We start from the raw sequence: 23,989 nt of genomic DNA on the forward strand, positions 1-23,989 counted from the left end.
CTTCTAAACATCATGTAGGTGTACAATATGTCTTACATTATTGTAATAACTACAGATCGACATTCTGAATTAAGAAATTTTCTTCCTCATTTTTAAAAAAGGCTGCGTTTTACAGTGCATAGCTGTAACAAATAAAGAACTTTGTCCGATATGTACATAAAATAAAAATATTCCTTTTTATAATATCTGTAAATACAGGGCTACATTTCTCCTCAAAATGTAGACAGCAATGTTACCTTGAGAATTTTACCTCCAAGATACAATTCCCTATACTCTTGTTCGTAATGTAACACCACATCCAAACACCAGATTTAAAAAAAAAAAAAAGAAGAAAGAAAGAAAATCAACAGCAAAGAAAAAAGAATCTGACTGAACAAGCTGCATGTTTTCACCCCCCAAAGAATTTTGGGTGTTGTAGTGCTTGGAGGAAAAAAAAAAAAAAAACCTCATGAATGTTTTTTTTTTATATATCTTTCACTGACCGTTGTACAGCAGTAGAAGTGCACTGAATCTGTGCACAGGTTCTGAGGGTTCACTGGCTCTCCCAGTATGCAATGTCTCTTCCCAGCTTCTTCAGCAGCTATGTTCATGTAAACTTTATTTTTGATATATTCATATATAGATATAGGTCTATAGACTTATTTTTATATACTCTACGACATAGAGTGTAAAACTTCTGGTAGTCTCGTCGTCAAAGGAGCGAGAAACAACAGTGAGGTATCAGAAGTCCCTCTGTGTGGACAGACCGCAGGTGCCACTGAACTTGTTACCTTCTCAGGCTGCGCTGGGCCTCCCTCAGCAAGCTGTCAAAATCCATGGAGTCGTACTTGCTTTTTGTGGAGGCTGGATCAAAGTCGTCCGAATGGGAGTCTGAAAGGGTAAAGTTTTCTGTCGGTCAGTGTCGAGCAAACCAGGGTTTCTTTTTTTTTTTTTGACATCAAAGAGGAAGTTCACCTTTTGTAAACTCTTGTCACATAAAATTGTATGTTTGACGGCGGAGATCGGCGGTCACAGAATGTTTCCGCCTCCCCCCCCCCCCCCCGTTATTGCTCGGTCATCTGTGGCCTCAGTGTTAATCTGACGGTTACTACGCCATTAAGCTTAGCAGTTTTCAGATCTGCATCTACCTGGAAGACGATCAGACAATGAAATTCTATGTTCCCTGTCAAAGTAGATTCCTTGGCTACAGTGTGTGTATTGGTGCCAATTTGCTACTTTATTGGACAGTGTTCAGTCCAGAGGGACAGGAAAATGGGAAAAAGAGAGGGGATGATACGCAACCTAAATCCTGGGCCAGACTTGAATACACAACAGTGGAAATAGCTGGCAAGTGTCTTAATCCAAAACTACACGTTTAGACACCAACCTTTTAACTCAACATTCAAATAAGAAGGGTAGAATATAATGTGTATTTCACCAAAAAAAGCCAAAGCCGGTAGACACATATATTTTTATTGGTGGATCCGATAATAAATAAAGAGTATCTTATCTCTGGCGGCAGACAGCTTCACAAATGGGGCCCCCACAGGGGCCAGCGGCACACTCCAAGAGCTTTGAGAAATGGGAATGACCATGGCAGCCAGGAGATGCCAGTCGTGATCTAATGCTATGGCCAAGGGGTGGATTGTGTCACGCTGCGCACCTTGAGGGATGAAAAATACCCCGGTGCTCTACTTAAAACTAATGGACAGTGTCTCAGAAAACACCAAAAAAGAAGTGAGAGCCCACAAGATTGAGTAGAGGGAGGGGAGGTCTGGATGCCGCGCTATTATAATAGTCTTTCTCTCCCCTCCTCTCGCTCTCTTTATCCTGCGCTATCAGTAGAGGGACGGCCGAAATAGCCTGTTCCTGACAAAGAGGCAGTCGAACGAAGGCCTTTTCATTCCAGGAGACTGATTAGTCAATCTGGGCACAATGTCTATCCTCAAGGCTCTTGGATTAGCAAATGTTTCTGTGTGTGTCAATTTCACATCATGTCCTCTCTGGAAATGCCAATGGCTTCGAGCCTGCACTTTGGAAATGTATAGTAACCTCTTCATTTATTGAAGAAAATGCTCTCTGTCTCTCGAGTGACCTATTGACCCTCTTGTAGCGCTGCATTATACATTCCTGACCTCACATATTGCTGCTAAATAAATGCCAGTGGAAAACCGACTGGCGATAAAAGAGTCAATATCTATCTTACACTCCATCATCAAATGGAGCAGATGATCTTTTGTGGCTGTGCGACGACTAATGTAATGGAGTGTCTCTCCCTGAAGTTTCAACATGGCTGCTCAAGTGTCTCTTCCAGCCTCAGACAGCGGAGAGGAAAAACACCATTTTCTGTTCACATGTCCAAAGTGGGGCATCACGCCAGAGGGGAAGGCTTTGATTTCATCGATAGCTTGCATTATTTATCAAATGCGTCATTCAACCCTATAGCTGCATCCATCTGAGCATTGCGTACTGTCTGAGATGCATGTATAGAAGCTACATGTAGGCTGCATGCGCACGTTTACTCACATGAATTGATTAGTTCATATCTCTGCTTTTATGTTAAGGGCATTCAGCTATACTGCAGTCCCCCCCCCCTCCGAGCCCCCCTAAAAAAGGCATAAGTAGACATAGGTTTGCTCCCTCCCTCTATATAAATGACAAGCTCCTATGTGCCACATCAAGGTCCTGCCTCGTTTCAGCGCCGCAACAGCTGGCAACAGATGGAGCCTCACTCTGGTGGTGGGGGGGGTGGGGGGGGGGTTGCTGGGACTTAACCTTGCTCCCACCTTCCTCTTCCTCGCCTCATCTCTCTTCTTTCTTCTACCATGTCCTTCTCCTCCTAATTTCATCTCTTCCTCTCCACCCCTCCTCTTCTGTTCTCTCCACGCTCTTACAATGATTCCCCCCCCCCCCCGCCCACACACACACACACACACACACATACGCGACAACTAGCCCATGAAAACATACCTTGTAATGCATATCCAAACAGCCGCACACATGCTTTTAAGTGCTATCTTTCTCCCTAATGCCTTGCTTCTCATATCAACAAAGTAGAAACACGTAGCCTGTGTCCACATGAGTAATGGAAGGGGCCTCGTATTGTTGGAGATGCAGCAGCGACCTCTCTCACCAGCGGAGGGGAAAAGACGCTCTATTCCTGGCGTGTTCACAGAGTGACCCCTGAACTCTATTTGCCCTTTTTGAACCATGAATACCTGCTAGATGCATTCAGAGCTGGAGGGATTGTTCGCAACGTAGAGATGCTCTATTTTAATCTGAAAGCATCACTCAAGCCTTTTTGCTTTCTCGTATACCCCCCCCCCCTTCTTTTCCCTTTTGACGGTCTGCCCGCTGTGTGAGCCACGCAAAATACTGCGTGACTCCAGGGGGCTGATGGGGGCGAACAACAAAGCTGCACTTACCCAAGTCTGTGTAATTTGATTTGCAGAACTGCTTTTGTCCGCCAAAGCACAGCTCGAACTGAGGCTCGTTTGACCTGCGTAAGGTGTGTCCATTCTCAAGGGCGGCGAAGGCGTCACAAGTGTAGCGGTACGTGATGAAGCCAAAATTGTCCCTGGTCAAGAATAGAAAATGAAACATCAGAGTGGCGCAGTGGGGCAACAACAACAGAACAGGGGGGCCTTGTCTTAGCTGACGTCCACACTATTTATATGCAAAAGAGAAATCAATAAAAGTGTATTTTGGGGCTCCTTAGGCCTAGAAATAGATGGATCGAGAGATGCTCTGAGAATGCAGAAGATCTATCTTACCTTAGACCTTACGTACTTGCCTTTGCTTTGACTCTTAGTTCAACAGTTAAAGCGAAAGATTTATTTCTGTATTACATGTTACCCAGAGGGGAGAAATGAAGCTACTAATAAATAGGCTTCCTATCCCCCTACCCCTGATTCACAACTACCCTACAGATGCACGTACTCACACACACACACACACACACACAGAGAGAGAGTCCTGGGGCCTTACCCATCGTCCCTCAGGTTCACTGCACACTCTTCAATCTCGCCGAAGACTTCAAAGCGGCGCTTCAGCTCTGTCCGGGTGCTGTCGGACCTCAGCCGCCCCACGTACACCACCCGTCTCTCCTCCTGCTCGTTAACAGGAAAGACAGAGCGAGAGAGGGAGATTAAAAAGGGGGAGGGGGGTCTGTTTTTCCTTTTTTCCTCCCTCCTCACCAAGGCCTAATGAATTGGTCTTGATCACCCCTGTGGCTAGACCTGACTTAGGGCCCCCTTTTTGTCCCTCTTCTGTCTGTTTTGTTCCTCTGTGGTTGGTTCAACTTTTCTAACTGGCTTTTCTCTTATCTGATGCAGTTGCAGTTTGGAAGTGCCTTCCATCTCCCTTGGCACCGCAATTCCTCTTTCTCCCCGCAACTAATCAACCAGAGTCGGAGTGATTTTTATCAAATGATGCCATGTCTTAAGTTGGGACTGCTTCTTCTTTCGTGGAGTCTAAAAATAAAGTTGATTCAGCTTTACGTATATGTCAGAAAAGCCTGTTTCTGAACCGATTTGGAAGTTGAACTTGCAACGCTGCCTTGAAACACAGCAAACTAAGCGAGGCTGCTAATTGAGGCCTGTTAATATTACAAAGATATTCGTATCCAGGGAGAGGGAGCATTAAGAGCAACAGCACTGAGCCACAGGGCAAAAAAACATGGTGTTCCTTGAACCTCAGAGGACATGGGGGTCATAGCAGAATAATTTAGGAACAAACTGCGCCAGGCTGCAATTATAGCTTTTGAGTAGTTTAATTGCGTCTGCTAATCATATAATACAGCACAAGCCCGGGGCTATGGTGTATCACTAGTATTATTTATTTATTCATTCATTTACTTGCCATTACTGGGGCAAGTCCATTGAGACCCGTTCAAATTTTGAATGCCTGTCTCGGGGGCGCTGGTAACTTATACATGTAAATCAGTTGCCTGGCACTAAACTCAAAGTTCACCTTCGCCCCGTTTGAAATGTGGAGAATAGCAGAGAAAAATACATATTAACTAGAATATACTGTTTTTGTGCTTCCCCCACTCTCTTTAATGCTTACATACTGTTTGAGACAAAAGTGTTTGCTGAATTAGGGGTTTAGTTGCTGACAACTGATAAATAGGCGGTCTTTTCTTGATGGCACCCTGAGGGCTGCCTGTGTGTGGGTGTGTGAGTGAGTGAGAGAGAGTGTGAGAGAGAGAGAGAGAGAGAGAGAGAGAGAGATGCTTTCACATCCCTGGCCTCCCAAACCTCGGCTGACAGCTTGGGCTTTACTGCTCATAATTGTTTCTCTCTCCATGTCTGAAAATGTATGCATGCCAAGCCAAGTGTGCATTATTGCATTATTTGATGTGTGCATTTATCAGCGGGTGGTAGTGGCGTTGCCCTGTTGGAAACCTGAGTAATTTCACACTGAGACAAGGGGACCGGAGATGCGGGAGAAATATGATATTCGCTGCATCAGACTGAATTTTGAAAAAGATAACCAAAATGATCCTCACTCTAGAGAATACACATTTCCCTGGGCGGTCATTTCCTTTTTCCTCCTCTCCCCTCTTGCTCTCCCAGTTCCTGTTTTCCACTATTTTAACATTTTACCCCCGTGGTGTGATTAATAAGAGTCGACAGTGTTTCCAGACGACAGAGACGTTAAAAATACACAACCCGGAGATAAAGAGGAAGGGCCTGTCGCCTGAATCATTCAGGAACTCACTTTGTATGTATTCTTTCAGTGGAGAGACACTGCGGCACGTGGCACTGGGCTGCGGGCTGTCTCACTCTAAGTAATGCGCGCGCGTGTGTGTCTGTGTGTACATGAGTGTATCTGTGTGTGTGTGTGTGTGTGTGTGCGTGTTTGTATCTGTGAGACAGCCGTGATTGTATGTGGCCCTTCATCAGCGTCAGCAGGCTGGACGCAGAGTGTAGAGTAGAAAAAAACAACCAAACAGGGCCATAGAGAAAATGAGATGGCAGTTGGGTCAGTTGACTCACTATTGCTTTTTGCCTTTGCCTCTCCCTCTGCTCGGCCCTTTCGAACTCCCGCTTCTCGTAGTCCCGGCGGTACTCCTCCCTCTTCAGCCTCTCGTGCTGGTATTCCTCGTAGCTGTCGTACCTGCGGAGGACAAGACACGTGTGACATCACCGTCCTCTCCCGTCGCGTCCTCTAAATTCACCCTTCCCGTTGACGTTGACAAAGAACAACCGGTCAGTATTCACCGAGGAGCAGCCCCCTATTTTCTCGCCGCTGACGGTTGAGGGGCGGGGGGGAGAAGGAGGGGGTTGCACGCGGACGAAAGAAAGAAACGGACGTGTTAATAAGACGTCTCCTCGCCACCGCCATGATTACGGATCCCGCAGGAGAGGCCCACGGGAGCGCCGGCGAGCGGCGCGGTCGGGGAGCCAGGCAGCTGCCACTGTCAGCACAACTTCACATGTCATTACTTTCTGCTTAGTTAGGGCTTCATCAAGAAGGAAAGTGCAACTTTCTCCCCCCCGTACCCCCAGACTAGCGCGAGACGCGTCCGTTAAGTTTTCGACTGATGAGCAACTCTCGGGCTTGTCGGGTGTCATTAGGCACGTGGGTGCCAAATCAGCTCGGAGCGGCGGGATGGTGTCAGTCTCTCTCTCCCTCTGCACAGTGCCAGTGCTTCTCTGCATAGGAAATGGTCCCTCTGCAGTGGCTGCGAGGGCTCATGGGAAACTACAGAGACACTAAGTTGAATAAGTGTCACCATACAGCTGGGGGCATAAACTCATGAGTGAACTATGAATTTGCATCATTATGATTTGGGATTGTTCTGTCACTAGTCCAATAAAACATGATCAATTATACATATTCGCCCTGAATCTTTGTCACTGGTTCCCCATGTCGATGGGACAGACTGCAGGAAGGCGTCCTTTCTTGATGCGTAAAGGGATTCACAGAGATATCAAACTATTTCTGAGCGGTGACAAGGAAAACTGCCTGTTTCTGCATTGCCCTTTTGTCTTTGTCTACGTCGACTCCTCTTTTTGTTTTTTATTTCGGTCACAATCCCCTGCATACCATCAGGAGGTCTTGTGACTTTTGCCAGACTGTCGCTGTGAATAAGCATTTGTCCTTAACCGAACCGTGCGGTTAAACAAAGGTTAATAACACATAATAAAGTAGAGGTTAAATAATAGAACTTAAATAATCACCTTGGCCTGCGGCTGAGAGGAGATCGAGACTGAGAGTGGGGGCTCTTGTGAGTCCTGGAGCGAAGAGTGTTCGAATCTGTGTTGTGACGGGACCTGAGGGGAAAACACAACACCAATCATCAATTAGCAAAACATTATTGATGGCAATAGTATGAGTTCATTCAAGTGGGAAATTCATATTTTTCATCCCAATACCTAGGAGTGATGTTTTCAGACCATCAGAACAAAATGTAAAAACATTGTACTACATACCGTCGACTTAGACTTACATTGTCGATGGTGCATAGCTCCAGAGCTAAAGTCCTTTTCAGTGCTTTGTGCAAATTTGTGACACCTTGTTTGACTTGTTCTTGATTGGTTTAGTCATGGACTTGGGAACTAAATCCAATTTTACTTAATCCATATTCATAAAAGCCACTTACGTGTTAGAAATAATCTTAATTCCAGATTAAAGCATTCTTTATTCTCCTAGCCTAGTCTCACCCATGGCCATTGAACCGGCTCATGATGTTTTACAGAACTTCCTATGTTTCGGCTCCATTTGAGGAAAAATGTCCTCAACTTTTTCCTCACCGGAGCTGGCATATACACGCACCTGCTATCTATGTTGTATGAGGGAGAGGTCAATAGGCCCCAGTGGCCCGACTATAGAGCTTGTACCCCTACACTCCTTTAGCTCCTGATGCTTAATTATTGAAGTGTTGCTGAAGAAGGTGGACTTGAATAATGGAGGGGGAGAAGTTTGGGTAGCTCAGCGAAGCAAAGGAATGGCAGTCAGTTTGGAGAGATGGAGGATCTGAGTTGTGAAACTTGAAACACAGAAGAGGGATTTGGAGAATTATGTTGCTGAAATTCTCCCATTGAAGCCTCTTCAGAAAACTTGCTTGAAAAGATAAGAGGCTGCCTGTCGTCTAGTGTTCTTTCACATTGCAAACACTAAACCCAATATTTTCAGAAATCTTCTGAATGCCTGTGTTAGCATCTGTATAGATCGCCTTGAGACTATCAGTGTATAATTTGTGAGCAAGTTGGTTTTTTAACTGACTTGGTTATAGCACAGAAAAGAAAAAGGGCCTGACACAGAAAAAAGCCTGTGATTCTATTGGGTCTGCAGAGTAAACTGACCTTTAAGTAATCAGGCAAACAAACTGAGTCACTTCAGCAGAGTCCTCTACACTGTGCAGCACTCAATGAACAACTACTGACAAACTAAATTGACTTACTTCCCAGTCCTTCTCAGCAACTGAGGGTTTGCCTCTGCTCCTCTACCAAAAACCCAACAGAAACCCCCTTGGCTCTGATCAAAGTGAAGCATGGGAAATGTAGTTCTCACAGAGAGCTACAATGATAAGAGTCTCTTTTGAGAAAAGGGGTTCCGGGACTACATTCCCACAGCCTGGATTTGGCTTTCATCTCTGGGGATGTGAAAGAGGGGGGTTTTGCCGCTCAGTAAAAACAACAGCTGCTGCTTAAAACAATAGCCCCAGCATCAAACAGAGAAACGGGAGTAGGCAAGGGAGGGAGTGAGAGGGATGAGTGTTAGGAAGAAACTCAAATAAAACTCCCTGCCTGGGGATGAAAACTCATACTGTTCAAAAGTCCAATGCCTCCGGCACCATTCATTCTCTTGGTTTTCTCTTTTTTTTGGTTCGTTGTGTGCTGTTGATAGTGTGGGGAGATCTCACATTTCAACCAATCTCTTTCCAGATTCTCAGTTCAGATTGTGGCTGCCACCTGGTTGAATAGGCAGAGAAGGATGAACTTGGCTAGTCAAACACATGCTGGCCATTTGGTTAGTATTCACTCTTTGTAAAATCTCTTTGTTTAAGACATGACGAATCAATCCTGTGTTTAGCACAGGCAACGCATGGTGCAGCAGTTGAAGGACCCATGCTAAGAGACTCACAGGTCTATCCTCTCTGACACCGGCTCTGACGACTGAGCCGGCCTGTTTTACACCGCTAAGCTGGACCCCTGCCATGTCCTAGCCCCATTTAAACACACATAAGGGGGGAGCAGCCAAGGGTTGGCCAAAGGACGTGGGAGGTGTGTGTGTGTGTGTGTGAGATGACAAGCAACTTACCAGGAGGAGGGGCGTCCATCGGGCGAGCTGGAGAGGGAGCGCCTCCGGTGGCGAGAGGAGGAGCTGCGGGAGCCGGAGCGGGAACGAGAACGGGAGCGGGACCCACTGCTGGGCCAACAGAAAGGCCTGCTGGGTGAGAGGAGGAGGGAGGAAGGTGGGGAGACAGAGCCTCGCGAGGGCGAGCAGCTGGATGGCGGGGAGCAGGAGGGCGAGCAGGGGGGGCAGTCAAAGAGCAGGTCCAGAGGGGTGCCCTCCCACGGGTAGAGGAAGCGACCCTCGCGGCCCTCGCCCAGCTCCAGCTCATCATGGAAGGGCAGGAACCCTGGGTGCAGGTAGCCTGAACCAGGCAGCTTCTGGGAGTAGCAGTCATCACCCTCTCCCTGCTCAAGGGATTGAGGCGCAGCAGCCTTGTTCCCCTTGCTGCCTGCTTCCTCCACCCTCTCCTGGCCACCCTGGCTATAAATGGCTTGTGGGGGGTGGCCAAAGTGCTTGTTGAGTTCTGCTCTGATTTCCTGGTCGCGCAGGAGCTTCCGGCTGGTGGCAGACGGGTGCTGTTGGTCCCTGTCGGTAGTGGCCTGTTGTGAGGGGATCTGGGTGTTTTGGGTGAGGGTCTGCTCCCCTAACCCCTGGCCCCGGGCTGCTTCTCGATCCACAGAGGGAAAACTCTGCTGCAACTGCTTAGCCAAAGAACAGGATGAAGCTGATGATGGAGTAGAAGAAGATGATGATGATGATGATGATGAAGAGGAGAGCGGCATGGCTGAGTCCTTACATTCCACATGCCTGTCCTCCACCACGCCTGCAGCAGGCATGGGAGCAGCAATGGCACCTGGGGTGACCATGGTTGCCGCTGTTGTAGTCATGGTAACAGTGGCGTTGGCTGTGCCGCCGTCCTTCTTTGCGCCAGCTGACGCCTGGCAATAGTCGTGGTCACCATAGCCACGGGGTGCCGCCCGCTTATTGTTGCTAGTGCTGCGTTGCTCCTCAAGGCCGCCCCCCGCTGTGTGCAGGGTGACAGAGGAGGGGAGGGCGGCGGACGCTTTGCTCAGCTGGGCATATAGCTCAGTCTGTTCGGGACCCTTCCTGGTGGGGCCCCCGCCTGAGGCACCTGGGGCCAGGGCCAGAGCGCCGGGGCCCGACTCGCTCAGCCTGGCCCTTTTGCACGCCAAGGCAGAGGAGGAACATGAAGACAACTTGGTTTTGAGCGATGCTTTGAAAGGGTTCTCTTGACTGGCTTTGTGTGGGGGCGTGGTAGGTGGTGTCAGACCTGGAGAGGGAGGGAGAGACAAGGAATGGCGGGGGGGGGGGGGGGGGGGGGGGGGGGGCGGATCAATAAAAAGGAAATGGAATCATAATGCAAAACCTCCCTAAATATCCCCCTCTCCCTCCTCCCCCCACTCATCTATAAACTTCCAGCTCAGTTTATGGACAGTGGACACACACATGCCTGATTAAAATATTCACTTTCACTTGGCCTAATCCTGATCTCTATTTTATTGCAATCTTGACAGATTAATGTAATGCTCAGTGTAACTTAATATGGTGGTGCTGTAATACGGATGACTTGCTATCCCCTTCCTCTCTGACCTTGGATAGATCCCCTCTTTCATGAAAGAAGAAAAAAACAAACGTCACACACATCCCTGTAGAGGACAAAGGTAATCCATCCGATGTAAAAAAAAAAAAATTACAGAACGTATATCGCATCTCTGCCTGCCTCACGCAAATGTCCACACTGGACAGCAGCCAATTTATTTGAATAAAACCAAAGACCTTTCTCTCGTTTTGAAAAAAAAAAAAAAACGATCACTGACATGAAGCCATGCATTTTTTTCCAGATTATCCAGCACCATCTCCCTCTTCTGCCAGACAAGGCAGGGAGATATGTCACTACTCTTTATGTAGATGTTGGCGTGCTTGGTGATGTTGCCTTCACTTGATATAGGGCTGGAGCGGTGAGATGTCTCGTCTGCTGTGTAATGGAGGCACAGGAACTACTGGGGAATGGGTTGTCACTCTTCTCAGATGGCATGTCCCTACTGCTCGTGCCCAGGCCGACCCCCCCCCCCCCCCCCCACCCCCACCGACAGATTTACAGCCAGACAGATGGCAGTTATATGGGAAGTCCTGAGATGAGCCCGCTTTATAGCATTGTTAATGCACTCACACAAACAGCCGCTGCCATTACTCTCATTCTCTCTTCCCTGCTCTCCTTTAGTCTTGTCTTCTCCCTTTCTCGCTCTTCCTGTCTGCCATCTTCCCTGGATCAATCTCTGCTTCTCCCTTTCCGTCTCTCAGCATCTTTTCCTCTTTCTGTCTCACGCAGAACAAATGTGCCCACACACACACACACACACACACACTCGTCGCTAACAGTCTCTCGCTGGAGTCAAACTCAGGCACTTTGAAACACCTACGCTCTCCCCTCTTCTTTGCCTTTCTTATAATGCACATCATTCTTCCCTTGCTGGTGAATTGCACCAAATGACAGCTATTAGTATCAAATCCAGTGTAAGAGTACGTACCAGGGAGGCAGCTTGGCAAAGAGAGTGCAGGAGGCTGATACATAAATATGCGAGTTTCTGAAGCCATTTGCTGTGTTTGGGATGCCTGATCCAACAGCTTATCATCCCACTTATTATCTGGATGTGTCGGTAAGTAGGATTGCAAGCCCTCCCTCCCCTCTCCCCTCCTTTTCTTCCCTCCTTCTCCCAGCTCTGATAGTGACACAAGGATTGCTTCTGTGTTCCACAACGCCGAGGAAGGCACCTATATATATATCATTATGCCAATGAAATGAGCTATGAAAAGGAGGAGAAGGGGCGCCACACACTGCCTGAGGAACTTCTGTTTCACCGATGAAGCGCCATCTGTCCAAAACAATGGGCGCGTGGGGTCATAAACTAGGAGCCATTAGCGATGGGGGTGAAATAAATCAGAATTAGATAAATATGTGCCTCTCAGTCAAACCTGCTCGTGATGGATGATCCGCAGACACAAACACCAATCATACAGCCACCAGAGAGAAAAAGATGGAGCAAGTGAGCGAGAGAGAAAGAGAGAGAAGGGTTTTCTAATCTTTTTCCGTCCAGCTGTAAATTGCGAGGAGACCTCGGAGCGAATAACAACTCTGGGCTTAAAGAGTTGATCCGGCAGTAAGCCATGCAAATAGCAACACACAGACCACCCCAGTGTCATGAGATACAGTAATTAAAGACAACACGGCAGCACAGGGTAAATCTATTAGCTCGGCAGAGATTAGGCCCTAACAGTCAAATCCCCAGGGCCGCACTGCCTGTTGTTGCTTCACTGTACCTCTCTGAGAGGTGTCAATAAGAAACACAGTCAATAGTCAAAAAGGCTGCCATTAGTTGGTGTAAAAGACCTATACAAGCTGTTCAGGTCTATGTTCCACTGATAATACACCATGGAAAATTTTATGAAACAGGAACCACTACTACTACAACTCCTCGTAAAGGCATAAAATAATATGTCACTGGCAAAAAAAAATCACGGAAAGTTCCATCAGTGAACTGCTGACCTGCCTCGAAGGTGGAACCGCCCACTTGGCTAACCTCCATCTGGTTATCAATTACACCGCCATAATCTCTATTGTAGTGGAATGCTACTCTGAATCTGCTAAGGACACGTAACACCGGACCATAAAGCTTTACCGAGATCCATATCCATCTGCCTCGTACAGCACGAGACTCAAAAACTATAATCCCCAAGTAGAAAAGGGGGGGGTCAGTATCCGGGAGCTTTCTGCACTAATGACTTTCCTGCTAATATTCAATCCCAGATCTGCATGGGACGGGACGGTGAAGTCAGGTGAAGGGCTTTGTTTGACTGCGCTTGTAACGGGGACGCAGTGGAACAGAACGGACGCCCGGATTTGGCCACAGGTCAACGGGCTCACCCAGATGCAGTAAAACAGGAAGAAATATTAACTGCGCTTGATTGCCCCAGAGCTTAAGCAGCCGTCCCCTCTCCCTCCTGCAGGTCTCCACAGGCATCCCCCTTTGACCCCCAGTGCTTATCTACACAAAAGGGTTAAACGGCACCTCGAACAAGGTCAACGAGCGGAGCACTCTTGGGCTTTGTTGTGCCACAAATTTCTGCTCTGTCCCCCCCCCCCATAGAGCTAAGCAGAAGGTGCAGAGGGCGGGCGCGAGGTGTGCGGGTCGAGGACCATTTCCCCTGCCGGTAACAACATCGCCCATTGCGAGAGGCACAAGGGCAGCCATTTTGTTTTTATTGACTTTAGATGATTAATCGGAGGCGGGAGAGAGTGAAAGGGAGAAAGAGCGAGAGATAGATTGATAGATAGAGAGAGAGAGAGATGACCCCCAATGTTGCAGCTTTGGCTGACATTCTCTTCACTTTGCTCTTTTAATTACCTTTTGCCTATAGCTTCCTTCTGATGCAGTTAATTAATAACTCTATAATACAAAGGGATGACGACAATAATGATGCTTAAAATCCCTGGCATTGACCCCATTTGCAAAATAGCATCCTTCGCATAAATACTAAGTCTTAACATTGGAGAATGACTCCCATGTCAGTTGATCTAATTGCCTGACCGTCTGGGGACTAAAAGAAAGGAAGGCACAGATTATATAAGCAAAACTGAATTACGCAGCAAAACCAATTAAGACAATAACACTGCCATTTCAATTTGCCAGTCGTATAGGCTAAGTAAGCCGTCAGTCAGACAGCATTAGGATCTGACAGAGGAAGAGGAGTGGCAGCATATTAACTCTTCGGTAGCGGGGGAGGGGAGGTGGCGGTGGTGAGGGGGGGTTCGCTAATAAACCCTAAGGAGATTGGAAAGCCTAATCAATACTCAGGCACATAAAAGTGTTCTCCTTTGCCTTCACCTTGAACTCTGAACTGTGATGGAACTGTCAAGATGTTAACCCGTTATTAGCTATGAAAGGGAGCTGGGAATTTCCACTGACTCCTCTCTTTCTAACCTGGACCAAATGTATTTTGAAATATTTTTTTACTTCGGATTAAAACTAAATATCGAAAGTGTGCTTACCTGGGGTTCCAGCGATCTCCACACTTAATGTGCGTTCAATGGTTTTGTTCTCAAACGGTGATCCCTTGTGGTCACTGGAAGACAAAAAAAAAAAAAAAAGTGCAACGTTTCACTTTTCGGGTGACAGAGACACTTTAAAGGCTTTTTGTGATCTAAGAAATGGAAATGAGCGTTACAACAATGCCTCATCTTGGGTGCTAGTCTGTACAGTTTTCTTTTGCTTTGTCTTTTTTCTGTGTTTTTGTTGCTGTTGTTGTTGCGTTTTGCCTAGAAGAATGTGGAAAAACTTCTCGCACTTACTTTGGAGACTCTGGGGTCAAAGGAAGTGGCAAGGTGGTTGGTTTGGCTGCAGAACACAAAGGAGCATGGGTAATTATTGACCTAGGTATGACACTCATGGCAGAAGAGAACAGGGCCACATTCTGCAAAAATCAATCTCAAATTGGATCATTAAAAGCAAGTATCACTACAAAACACCCATCCCCGGTTAGAAAGTCTCTCTACGGCTACTACTTTACAGAGCATACGTTTTTAGATTGACCCCGTTTTAACAATTTATTTTCTGAGGATAGACTGTTCACTCCGTGAGGCAGGATGAAGTGATGGCACGTGTTTCAGGTACACAGGTGTCTGGACACAGACATACCCCGCTCAAGACAACAGACAGATCGAAATGAAATAAAGACATACAAAGACGATGCCACAAACAAGACACATGACAGTGGGTGAGCCCCCTCCCGGACAATAAAGTCATAATCGCATGCACCAACAGCAGAGGAGGAAAAAAAAGAAGGAAGAAAGGAGAGTCAAGGAAGCTTGTGCAGTTGCCCGAGGCTCTGGCCGACTTGTGCTCCAGCTAAGGGAGCGTGGCTTTAGTAATACGACGAGAGTCGCTAAAGAGCAGCACCCGGGCCCTGAGACTAAATGTACATATTCAGCACACTCAGCTCAATCAGCCAAGATAGTTCAAGGGTCGACTTTATGAATGCCAGGGTGTACAGTAGCAAGACAAGGCTCGCCCCTTTTCCCACCTCCTCCTTTTAATTTCACTCTATTCCAATTTGAAAGAATGCCTCTGGGACTAGAAAAAAGCATCGGCTAGCAGGCTGTTTGTTGTCGTTGTTTATGCTCTCAGAGTGACTGTTAGGCTCGAATTAGAATAGGGGTTAGTCGTGAAGTCAAACTGGGAAGTGGTTAGAGCAGGAGAGGGAGAAGAGAGAGCAGAGATAAGGGCGGTGGGGGGGATGCAGCGATGATTACCTAACAACGGGTGGCCCTGGTCGTCGGGGTACTCGCTGAGTGCCTGCCTGTGTGGGTGCCCTTGCCCTTGTATGATGCAGGGAGGGGCGGGCTCTGCAATTCTAGTATCTGGGAAGAGCGGGCTCGCTGGGCCCTGTGAGAGCACCGCTGTGGGGCTGCCCGTCACATGGTCATCATCATCATCATCATCATCATGGTCAACATCCTCCCCAAAGCCCCCCGGGCTTGGCCATCCCAGCTCTAGTCCCAAGCCCAAGTCTAGCTCTGGATCTAGCTGGCTAACCCAGCTCTCGAGGTCTAAGGCGAGAGGCGACAACAGGGGCTTTGACTCAGGCTCTTCAGCCTGGCTTATTCCCCGGTCGCTAACATCAATGGTCCCTCTAACCTCCTCCTCCTCCTCCTCTGCAACAGCCTGGATGGGGCTCTCAGACCTCTTGCCTGTTAATTTGCTCTGGGTGCTAGGTAAAGGGGTGATCTTGGGTGGGAGCAGGTGGGCCCAGTAGTGGGTGGGCCTCTGTTTGGAGGTGAGCAGCTGGCTAAGTAAGGGGTGCCCCGGCTTCTCATCTCTTTTCTTAATGGTCACTGTGATGTGCCTACGTGGTGCGCTGGCGGCACCACCCTTGTTACTACGGCCTTGCCTGCCCCGGCCCTCACTAGCCTGAGTGGCGCCCGCAGCCTCTCGGCAATGCTCACAGCTGTGACTCACCTCTCGGGGAGGGAGGGAATAAGAATGCATGTACCTAATGAACCTAGCGGCGGCCAGGCGGCCCGCGTCGCCTGGCGGCCTTCCTTCTTCACTGGACGGCCCGTGCTCCAGTTTGGGGCGGGCGTGGCCGCAGGCGGAGCTCCTGCGGCCGACGGGGACGGGAGCACCCTCCGACTCCTCAACCCCGTCATCGTGAGCGCAACGCCGCCACTTCCCAGCCCCAACACCAGCCACACTACAATCGCCTGCAGCCCGGCTCTCACCTCGCTGGTGATGCTGCTGCGGCGGCTGCTGCTGCTGCTGCTGCTGCTGCTGCTGCTGCTGAGACGGCACGGCTGACTTCTTCTTAGCGGTGGAGGAGGTAGAGGAGGAGGAGGTGGAGGAGAGGGAAGAGAACGAGGAGGTGGACGACGAGGACGGCGAGGAGGAGGAGGAAGAGGCGCCGAGACACAGGCCGCTCTTGTCCCTGCTGCCGGCAGCCCCCCAGGTGCTCTTGGCTTCGCTGGCTTTGGTGTGGAGCAGGATGTCATCGGTGGCCGTCAGGTATTTCAGCAGCTCGGTGCAGGGCCGCCTCACCGGGCGGTTCTGTTGGCTGGAGCCCCCCCTCGCTTTGCCGTTCCAGGGGCTCTCCGTCTGCAAGGCACAGGGGCAGGGAAGAGAGAGGGGAAAACAGAAGATAGGTTTTTTGCTGAAATATAAACCTTAACGTTTTGCTCACAAGTGTTAGTAGACTGGAGTTGATGCAGTGCAAGTTGTGAGACTTTGTTATAGAAAGTGAAAATTTAAGTGCTTTAGCCGAAAGGTCGAAAGAGATGGAGCCAGAGAGAGAGACAGAAAGAGCGAGTCAGACAGGCTCGGCACAGCGGTTGGCCAACTGTCTGGGAGGCGATGGTGGGAGCGCGGTCCGCCCATCATCTTAATTGCGTGGCCCCCCGAGCGCCACCGCGCCGCTCTGTACGCGCACCATGTCCTCCGGGAGCCCTCATTCGCTGTGCTCCAGAAATGGATGACTCAAAGGCACAGTATGAAAATAGACTCTGTGAGGAAGGTTGCACTGCATGTGCAAACATAGTACACACAGCACACACACACACTGCTGTCTGTGTCGCGCACTGTTTACCAAACAATATGAGCACATAGAAATGCATTTTAAATTCAGAGGGTTTTAAGCACCGAGGAAAGCATAGCAAATGCAAATTTCAGACATTTTCCCCAAACAAGAGCAAGTAAACGAGTGCTTTATTTATGCTGTTTATGTCAGTAAATAAGAGTAAACTTGTCAAGAGCATCCATCATGTTCCAACACCAAACTGCAAACAGATTACTGAAATCACATACTTCATTTAATTCACATTCCTAAGCCTATGATACTTAAACTGACTAACATTAATCTTAATCGACCCCAGCTCCCCCCAAAAAACTGTGACTCTTATGAGAGCCATCTAATGAGAACATCAAGCCTGGTATTTTGATCTTGTCGTCTCAAGGCATCAATCTCGCGGCAAGAGCGCCTGTCGCTGTTAGATTTTTTTTTTTTTTTCTCAACAGGCACCATACCAAGGCGGGTAAGTGCTGGAGCTAATGAGACAACGGTGCCGATGCCTCGCCTGGAAAGCCCAACAGCAATCAGCCTGTTTTCATTACGAGATGGCCCCCTGGGAGAGTAGACTAGAGCAGTAGTCTAACATCTTCTAAAGGCGGCCACCAAAACAAGAAAGTGTGAGGGAGAGAGAGAGAGAGAGGGAGAGACAGACAGAGAGAGAGAGAGAGAGAGAGAACAAGCAGCAAGAGAGAGCAAGAACAGAGCGAGAGAGATAAACAAACACGGAGAGGGCTGACAAAAAGTGTGTGTAGAGGAGTAAGCAGCACGATGGTGTGTGTATTTGTGTGTGTGTGTGTGCGTGTGTGTGTGTGCGTGCTCGTGTCTACCTTGACGACGGCAGGTGGTGGTCTGATCCGGTGGTTGCTGCTGGCTGCATGGTTCTGTGCCTTGCCACCTGTGTATTGATTATAGCTGAGCTGGGAGTTTGCGGGCGCCAGAAGGAGCTTCTTCAGCTGCAAATGGACCCAAACAGAACAAGAGAGAGGGGTGAAGGAGGGGGGAAGGGGGGGAGTGAGTGCGGTTTATGCAAATGGTCATTTCCTTTCAATTAGACAGTCGATGCTTTGTAAATGTGCAACTAGAGGGCCACTTTCTTGATACTGCAGTCCAAAAAAAAAAAAAAAGATAAGAGCCCTAACGTATTTAAAATCCCATTTACAGCAAGACTTTTTGAAACCGGTTTACAGTACTTGAAAGGACAAGTCAAGTAAGAAAAAAAAAAGAAATCGGTCTTGCTGTAGGTGTTTTTGTGTACACAAAGCCAGGCTTCTCTACTGTGATTGAATAAACACTGCCGGGGCACGTGGGTAAAGGTCATTTGGAAGGGACCGGCATGGAATAAAATGGAGTATAACTGAACATAACAGAACAACATTTTAGGTCAAAGCCTTAAAGCTAGAGAAATGCCCAGATGGTAGGGTTATGTGTAAAAATAACACCACAAAGGTAAGCCGAATTCTCATCAAGAGGCCTGTCTTTTTGCCAAAAGATGACTCGGGCACAGGGGGATTAGTCGAGGCCCACTGAGAGTAGATGAGATGAGATGGATTTCTTTTTTTCCCCTTACTTTCATTATGCCCCAGCTTGATTTCAGGGCCTGTGGCACAGTGTCACCCATAGTTGGCCCCACCACAGCGCGCATATCATTGAATTGGCGCCACAATAGTGCTGTTATGTAATTAGCACCGAGCAGCAAACACTAATCCATTCCATTTATTCCTCCTCCCTGCATCTGCATCTCTGCCTGTTCCTCGTACTCACACTCTTCCACACACACATACAGTACACACTTTGTGGCAAGTGTGGCGGTGTGGTGGATCGGGCGCTGCCAAATACAGAAGTCTAGAGGACAAACAGCCGCTGTTGGTGCCCGGCCTAGTGGAAGGGTCTTATCTGGTGTCTGCCGTGGACTGGCATGGAAGCGGCGACGGGGACGGGGGGGTCGGTGCGGGGAGAAAGGGGGGCGCTGGAGGTTATGGCTCAGGAATAACATGGGTTGAGTCTGGAGTGGGGGTGATGGGAGTATCATGGGAAGGCGAGGGAGCGGGGCCGGTGGTCTTACCAGGGAAGGCTCCTCCGGCTCTGGGGTGCGCGGCGAGCCGTCGGGGGAGGAGGGACAGCTCCGGTCACTGGCATTGGTCACGTCCCCATCTGCCAGGGCCTCAAACGAAGGCAATCCGTCCTCATCCACCGGGATGCTGTCCAGGGTCTCTGTAAGCACTGCCAGCAAGTTGGCCTCATTTTCTTCATCTATCTTCTTAGGAGGGGGAAAAGGGGGAAGACAGAGAGACAGAAAAATAGGACATTTTAGTTGGGAGAAGTTGCATCTCTTTTTTTTTTTCTTCCAGGGAAGTAAGGAGGGTGGGTGGTTGCATGCAAGCTTTCATTGTTAATAGAGTGGGAAGATTTTTTTTTTCTTTTTTTGCAGCAGAGCTGCCTCTTTTCTGGCAGCCTTTTTAAAAACAAAATTCTCTCCCTGTGCAAGTGAGTCAAGCCTGTCACTCATATTTTAAGCACGCAGCTTACTGGACCCAAAATAATATCTCCCCCAAGAAACCCATTACCAGGGCTGACACATAGCAAGTATCTAGGGAAGAGAGGAATGGGGTGGGGTGTGGGGGCGGTGGGGGTAAAGGAAACAATGAGTGGAAGTTGAGTCTCGTCAATCCAACTCTCTCTCTCCCCGCGCAGAAAGAGAAACGATCGGCTTGCCGACAACATGTTTGCAAGCAATCCTCAGATAAGGCGAATTACCGCCCGCTAATGCCAAATGAATGTGATATATTTAAAATGTCGGCGCGACAGCTGACGCTCGCGAGGGGCGGGAAGTTACCATCAACATTTCATGAAAATAAAGCCTGTTCTTGCCACTCAGCTCCTCTTTGATGTACCGGGGCTGTTGTGTGTTTGCTGCAGCTGACTCCCCCATTTAATGGGTGAGATTATAACTCTGTGTGTGTGTGTGAGAGAGAGAGAGAGACCGACAGATAAATACAAAGAGATGGATACTGAGAGCCAGAGAAAGAGTTTGTTTGAGAGTGATATATAGAGAGAGAGAGAGATGTGAGCTGCCTAGTATCAACAAGGGAGGTGTTAGGGGGATAATAACTGCGCATGTGTGCCTGTGTGTGAGAGAGAAATAACTGTGTGTGTGTTTGTGTGTATGTGTGAAGAGAAAAATAGGGAGAATAGAGAGAAAAAGTATGTATATAGATAGATATTAAGAGTGAGAGCGAAGCAGTTTGGTAGAAAAAGACAGGGTGACAGAAAGAGGTGTGTGTGTGTGTGTGTGTGTGTGTGTGTGTGTGTGTGTGTGTGTGCGCAACAGTGTGCCTTCGCGCGGTGACAAGTGACAACAGGAACTGTAAGTTCCAGGGCCATAAAAGCCCAGGGGACTTTAAGACAGCGGAAAGATAAACAGCGTCGTCACCCTGGGACGCTCTGTGGCCAGCCCAACAAGAACAAATCCCTTTATGCACACGGCGGGATTAGCATCGCTCGGCGACGGCGTGCGGCCATCATTATGCCGAGGGGGCAACCAACCCCTCAGATAGCAGCGCTCCGCCGCTCGCATTCAGGCTCCCACATGCGGGCAATTTCCCCACCCGCTCGTCTTCTGCTCCCCCCTCCAATTTTGCACAATTACGCACCCACCGTGAATACCTATTTTGGACTAGCTTTGGAGCTATCCAGGAGATAGCAGCCTTTTTAATGTCCCCCCTCTTCCAATTTTCATTTTAAGATGACAGAGATAGCTTGGACGTTAAGTTAGCTAGCTAACGGTGAGGAAAGCGCTAATCTGATGCTCATTGAGTAGATATTCTCCTAACAACATGAGCATTCAGTCATTATTAAAAAATGATAAAGGGGACATATTTCACAGAGATAACACGATGCAGACTGGGGCCACGTCGCACTGGCAAGTAAACGCCTTGCAGGAAATTGCTCTCTATGAGGTGGCATGCTGTTTAATTACTTGCAAAGAGCTTCAAATCCACTGTGCTGGAACCCCGCGCAACCGTTCACTATTTTCCGGCATCCCAATTTATTAGCCGAGCGCTAAGCGGGTGGGTAATAACAGTTGATAAAGCCGCAGCCTTTTCTTAGCCCAAACATGCATCCTCACTTGAGAAATTGAAAGCGGGATCATTTTAGATTATCTCAAATGAGTCTTTAATGGACCAGCCATCTGTTTAGGTTCAACCTCACCAGCTATCCAAGCAAGGCTGGATTTGGGTGGGGCTTTATTCGCCTCCCAAGAGTAATTTCAAACCCATACATTCTGTAGAATTTGCAGTCACATCTATGCCACTGTCTGACACTAGTTACATTAAAAGTTGAGAAGGCTGTGCAGGCTTCATTATGTCATGGTGGGGCAGGGATTGGGGAATTTCTGCGGCTGTGGCTGGGTTTCACTCAGGCTGACACGTGGCCATTTCAATCCTGTTTCAAAAACCTCCCCCGATTGGCAGGCTCCCGCAGGCACACTGTATCCCCAAAGATAACCCAGAAGGGACTCTCATACTCTGAAAGGGACACTTGTAAAACCCTGAGTCGTGACGATCATGCTGCAGACCTAGCTGCAGCTCTGGTGGAGGCACTCATAGGCCAAGTGGGGATTTGAGAAACTGGGTAAAGAGCAAACCTCAGTAAACGGTTCTACTCTAGAGAGAGCATGAGCAAACGCCCCTGTCCAGCAGGGCAAGCTTTTCCATGCCAGCTTAGGGACCACACCATGCAGCGCTGCCGGACCACAGACTCCTCTGCCCCTTGTATATGTATATATAAAATCTCTGTGTGGGTGGAGCTATGGCACCCAAAGGGGGTGACGCCAGGATAACCTGGCAACTTGCTGACGGCCATGTCCACTTATATTGATTACTCCAGCAGCTGCTGAGAGGAAAAAAAAGGGCAGGAAGGAACAAAGCGAGAAGAGAGAAAAATCGTCTCGACGGGAGCACTTTCTCGCCCATCCCGCTTAATGGACCTCACCGAATTAAAGAGATCTTAACAATCCTGGGCTAATTGTGGGATCACAATATATTAACCCCGCTCCAATTCTAAAGGGTGCCATTTTGTGGCTGTTTTATTCCAAATGCTTCAATTAGCCATAAAACATGCTGGCAAGTGCTGGCAGAGCTTCTTCCCCCCCTCCTTCCCCCAAGCCTCCCCACGTCAGAGAAAAGAAAGCCAACTCCAGTTCATTATTAGGTGAGGCCCTTTTGTTATCAGGCAGGCCGTCTTTGAAATTGTCCTTGCCTTTAACTCTTTTATTGAGTTCCACACCACAGCATTGTGTTCCAGGAGATACTATTCACGCCGCTGATAACGGAAGGCGAAGGTGTTGTTTTTTTCCAAACACTTACTTCTCAACTCTGGGGCAAATAGCCAAATTAAATCTGCTAATTGCTTCTTGAGGATTCCAAGCTCCTGAGCAAATTTGCCAGGGATCAAATTTTAACGAGCTTTTCAGGGCAATGCATCATTTACATGTTGAAAGGATCCAAATGTGTTGTGAAGGTGCCAGAATGATAGACCTGACCACTGAATAACAGAGATGAAATTGCAACAGACAAAACAGTCCCGCCGTTATCTTCAAATGAGAGCGAGAACATGTGACAGAGACACTCTGGATGTGGGAAGATAAAAAATTTCCCACTAAATGGGTCATCTGGTATTGAAAATACTGTTTATCCTCGCTCTCTCTCTCTCTGTCTCTTGCTCACTCTCTCGCTCGCTCTCTCTGCAAATAGAGGAAAAGAAACCGGTCCGTTCAGACAGAAAACATTCTTAATAAATTGGCCCCCGAATTGCTCGGGGTTAAATCTGCGCCTTGACAATTTAATTGCGCTGCTTCGTCTCGATCTTTTTTTTTTTTTTCTTCTGCTCTCTGCTCTGTCAGATTTCAAAAGCATTCCCTCGGACGAGGTTAAACGAGTAGCCAGACCTTCTAATCACAGCACAATCAGAAATAGGGGGGAGAAGGTGTGTGTGTGTGTGTGTGTGTGTGTGTGTGTGTGTATGTGTGTGTGTGTGCGGTGGGTGGGGGGGGTTGGTATCGAGTCGCCACATCTTGACTCCGCCAAGAAAAGCAGCCTTGGATTTGATAAACAAATAATGTCATTCTGTGTTATTACCCCCGGCCCCCAGATTTCAGAGGAAATAAATCAAAGTCAGGCTTGCCGTTAAGGCGTTAGTCAGGCCTGACACGTCGGCCGGTCACACAGGCACAACATATGGCAGCAGAGAGGGAGGGAGGGAGGGAGGGGAAGGTACGGCACGATGCGCGGCGGAGAGACAAATCATGGCAGCCGCCAGAGACGTCTGGTCATTTAGCATGGGCTTACTGAGATGGAGAGAGGGTGATTATGGCCTATACGGAGCGATGAAACCATACATAACACTGTTAAGTCCCTCTGTGCGTCTGTGTCTCTCTCCGTGTCTCTGTGTGTGTGTGTGTGTGTGTGTGTGTGTGCGGTGGCAGCGGCACAGTCTGACGATGTTCCAAATCATAAAACTAAATGTTAAGCCGCCGTTGTGGTCAAGGCTGTGACTGGGCCTGTAACAGATATCAGCATGCTGAAGGCCCTTGTCGTTTTCCATCTGACGACCGGAGTCAACAGAGCGC

At 48.4% G+C, this 23,989-nt stretch overlaps 1 protein-coding gene across 1 annotated transcript in view; it reads right to left on the reverse strand.

Moving 5' to 3' along the window:
* Positions 1–434: 434 nt before the first annotated feature.
* ppargc1a (peroxisome proliferator-activated receptor gamma, coactivator 1 alpha) overlaps positions 435–23,989 on the reverse strand; it is a 244,962-nt gene continuing 221,407 nt past the window's right edge. The window contains exons 3-13 of the mRNA XM_071926557.2: positions 19,424–19,618; positions 18,189–18,314; positions 15,554–16,892; positions 14,594–14,639; positions 14,294–14,367; positions 9,250–10,516; positions 7,167–7,259; positions 5,979–6,099; positions 3,967–4,088; positions 3,405–3,556; positions 435–870 (exon numbers count right to left, since the gene is read on the reverse strand). Of these exons, the coding sequence (XP_071782658.2) occupies positions 767–870; positions 3,405–3,556; positions 3,967–4,088; positions 5,979–6,099; positions 7,167–7,259; positions 9,250–10,516; positions 14,294–14,367; positions 14,594–14,639; positions 15,554–16,892; positions 18,189–18,314; positions 19,424–19,618 (3,639 nt within the window). The 3' untranslated portion in view covers positions 435–766. The remainder of the gene's footprint in view (positions 871–3,404; positions 3,557–3,966; positions 4,089–5,978; positions 6,100–7,166; positions 7,260–9,249; positions 10,517–14,293; positions 14,368–14,593; positions 14,640–15,553; positions 16,893–18,188; positions 18,315–19,423; positions 19,619–23,989) is intronic.

The sequence above is a fragment of the Centroberyx gerrardi genome, chromosome 23, assembly GCF_048128805.1.
Source record: "Centroberyx gerrardi isolate f3 chromosome 23, fCenGer3.hap1.cur.20231027, whole genome shotgun sequence".
NCBI lineage: Eukaryota > Metazoa > Chordata > Actinopteri > Beryciformes > Berycidae > Centroberyx > Centroberyx gerrardi.